The 2,231-nt window shown below is 33.4% G+C and overlaps 1 protein-coding gene across 1 annotated transcript in view; it reads right to left on the bottom strand.

Annotated features, from left to right (window-relative positions):
* LOC107097433 overlaps positions 1 to 1,373 on the bottom strand; it is a 7,566-nt gene extending 6,193 nt beyond the window's left edge. The window contains exons 1-2 of the mRNA XM_015394580.1: positions 1,367 to 1,373; positions 1,225 to 1,316 (exon numbers count right to left, since the gene is read on the bottom strand). Coding sequence (XP_015250066.1) covers positions 1,225 to 1,316; positions 1,367 to 1,373 — 99 coding nt within the window. The remainder of the gene's footprint in view (positions 1 to 1,224; positions 1,317 to 1,366) is intronic.
* Between the last annotated feature and the right edge of the window lie 858 nt (positions 1,374 to 2,231).

Genomic DNA, 2,231 nt, shown 5'->3' on the forward strand with positions numbered 1-2,231 from the left:
ATTCTTGTTGCGACTTTATTCTCGTAACTTTCTGACTTTATTCTGGTAATTGTACGACTTCATTCTCGTAATTTACAACTATTGTTTTTGCGACTTTATTCTCGTAACTTTCTGACTTTATTCTGGTAATTGTACGACTTCATTCTCGTAATTTACAACTATTGTTGTTGCGACTTTATTCTCGTAATTTGTACGACTATATTCTCGTAATTGTATGACCTTATTCTGATCATTTTCAGACTTTATTCTCGTAATTGTGTGACTTTATTCTGGTAATTTTAAGACTTTATTCTCGTAATTTACAACTATTCTCGTTGCGACTTTATTCTTGTAATTTTACGACTTTATTCTTGTAATTTTATTACCTTATTCTGATAACTTTCAGACTTTATTCTCATAATTTTGTTACTTTATTCTGGTAATCTTATGACTTTATTCTCATAATTTACAACTATTCTTGTTGCGACTTTATTCTCGTAACTTTCTGACTTTATTCTGGTAATTTTATGACTTCATTCTCATAATTTGCAACTATTCTCGTTGCGACTTTATTCTCGTAATTTTACGACTATATTCTCGTAATTTTATGATGTTATTCTGATCATTTTCAGACTTAATTCTCGTAATTTTGTGACTTTATTCTGATAATCTTATGACTTTATTCTCGAAATTTACAACTATTCTCGTTGCGACTTTATTCTCGTAATTTTATGATCTTATTCTTGAAATAGAAAAAAATGTTTTATCTCCAGCCTGCCCCCTAATTCTTTCGTATTTCATCAAAGATGTGAATAAGGAAATTGTCTATATACCAAACTGAACGATCCTTGTTCTCTACTTACAAAAACTTTAGAGTGTAAAATGTAAAAAAAAAAAAATTTTTTTTTTTTTTTTTTATTTAAAAAGTCAAAGTATAACATGGATGCATAAACACCTCATTTTATTTTGGTGTTAAATTATGTTTAAAGTAACAGGTTATAATTAAAATTGTCTCCGGACCTTTACTGGTTGATGATTTTATTTATTCGGACCCTGCTGGTTTTTAATTGGTTACCCCTGACCTCACTGTGAGGCCATTTTTAAGCCCTATTTCTATTCCAACCAGAACTTATTACATTCTCTTTAGGGGCCCAGTTGCTCTGGACCTGATTTTCTCTTAACAGAGGAAACAATTGTTTTGACTATGTTGGAATTCAGATTTTTCTGAAATACCAAAATACTCACGTAGAGTTTTTCGTACTTCTGTCCAAAATACGTGATGGGACACGAGCTGATGTTTAACTCAGAGGAAACCGTAAAACCCTGTCCAGCAGCGCCTAAAGACAAAGACACAGATAAAAGATGTGATTTATGGTCTGTCACCTACTTGTCATCACATAAAGGTATTGTTTTCAAATAAAAATTCAAAACTGTTCCTTTCGATTCAGTTGAAGGCAGGCTGTTAGCTTTCATTTCTAGATCAGGACAGTTCCTTTCCTATACTCAAGAAACAAAGTTTTTTTTTTTTAACAAAGCTCTGTGTTTACACCTTGAAGGTTTCTCTCTCCCCGGATCATTTCCTGTAGAGAGATCACTCGAGACAAACTTTTTAAATAACACGTTTATGTGTTAAATAACCATGAGACTGGACAAAAGATGTTAACAAAAGCTGTAATCTTACTCAGGTTAGAGAAGTTGCTTATGGTTACAAAAGGCAGCACTTACCGACCGGCTCACCTCTCAGAAAGTGGCCATGAATCACAATTAAAGAGTTTTATACAGCTCCAGTCTGACAAGTCATTACATCGTACACATTTGTAAATTAGGAGACATCCATGGCTACAGCCTTATCAAAATGTTACACTATGTTTTCAGAACAAGAACAATGCTCTCATTCCATTCCCAAATATTTGACAGTTGCATAACAAAGAGTTTTATCCTGACAGAGTAACTGTCCTAATTAGATAAACTACCTCTGATGTGAAACAGGCAGCTATTACGAGGGTATTACAGACTCACACATCATCAATAAGAATAATCCTAACAAGATGTTTGATTTTGAACATATTTGTAATCAAAATATCATCAGTTTATCACCGATCAGGGCCTTTATGTTTATACCTGGCAGAGCCACAAAAACAAACAGGTAAAACAGGAGCTGGATCATGATGGGATGGGTGGGTCAGCAGACACCAAGCTGGAAGACAGAGAAAACATCATAGAACGTTTTTAAGGGTAAAGTGTGGATCTTT

Source organism: Cyprinodon variegatus, unplaced genomic scaffold (assembly GCF_000732505.1).
Source record: "Cyprinodon variegatus isolate N-32 unplaced genomic scaffold, C_variegatus-1.0 Scaffold696, whole genome shotgun sequence".
Lineage (NCBI taxonomy): Eukaryota > Metazoa > Chordata > Actinopteri > Cyprinodontiformes > Cyprinodontidae > Cyprinodon > Cyprinodon variegatus.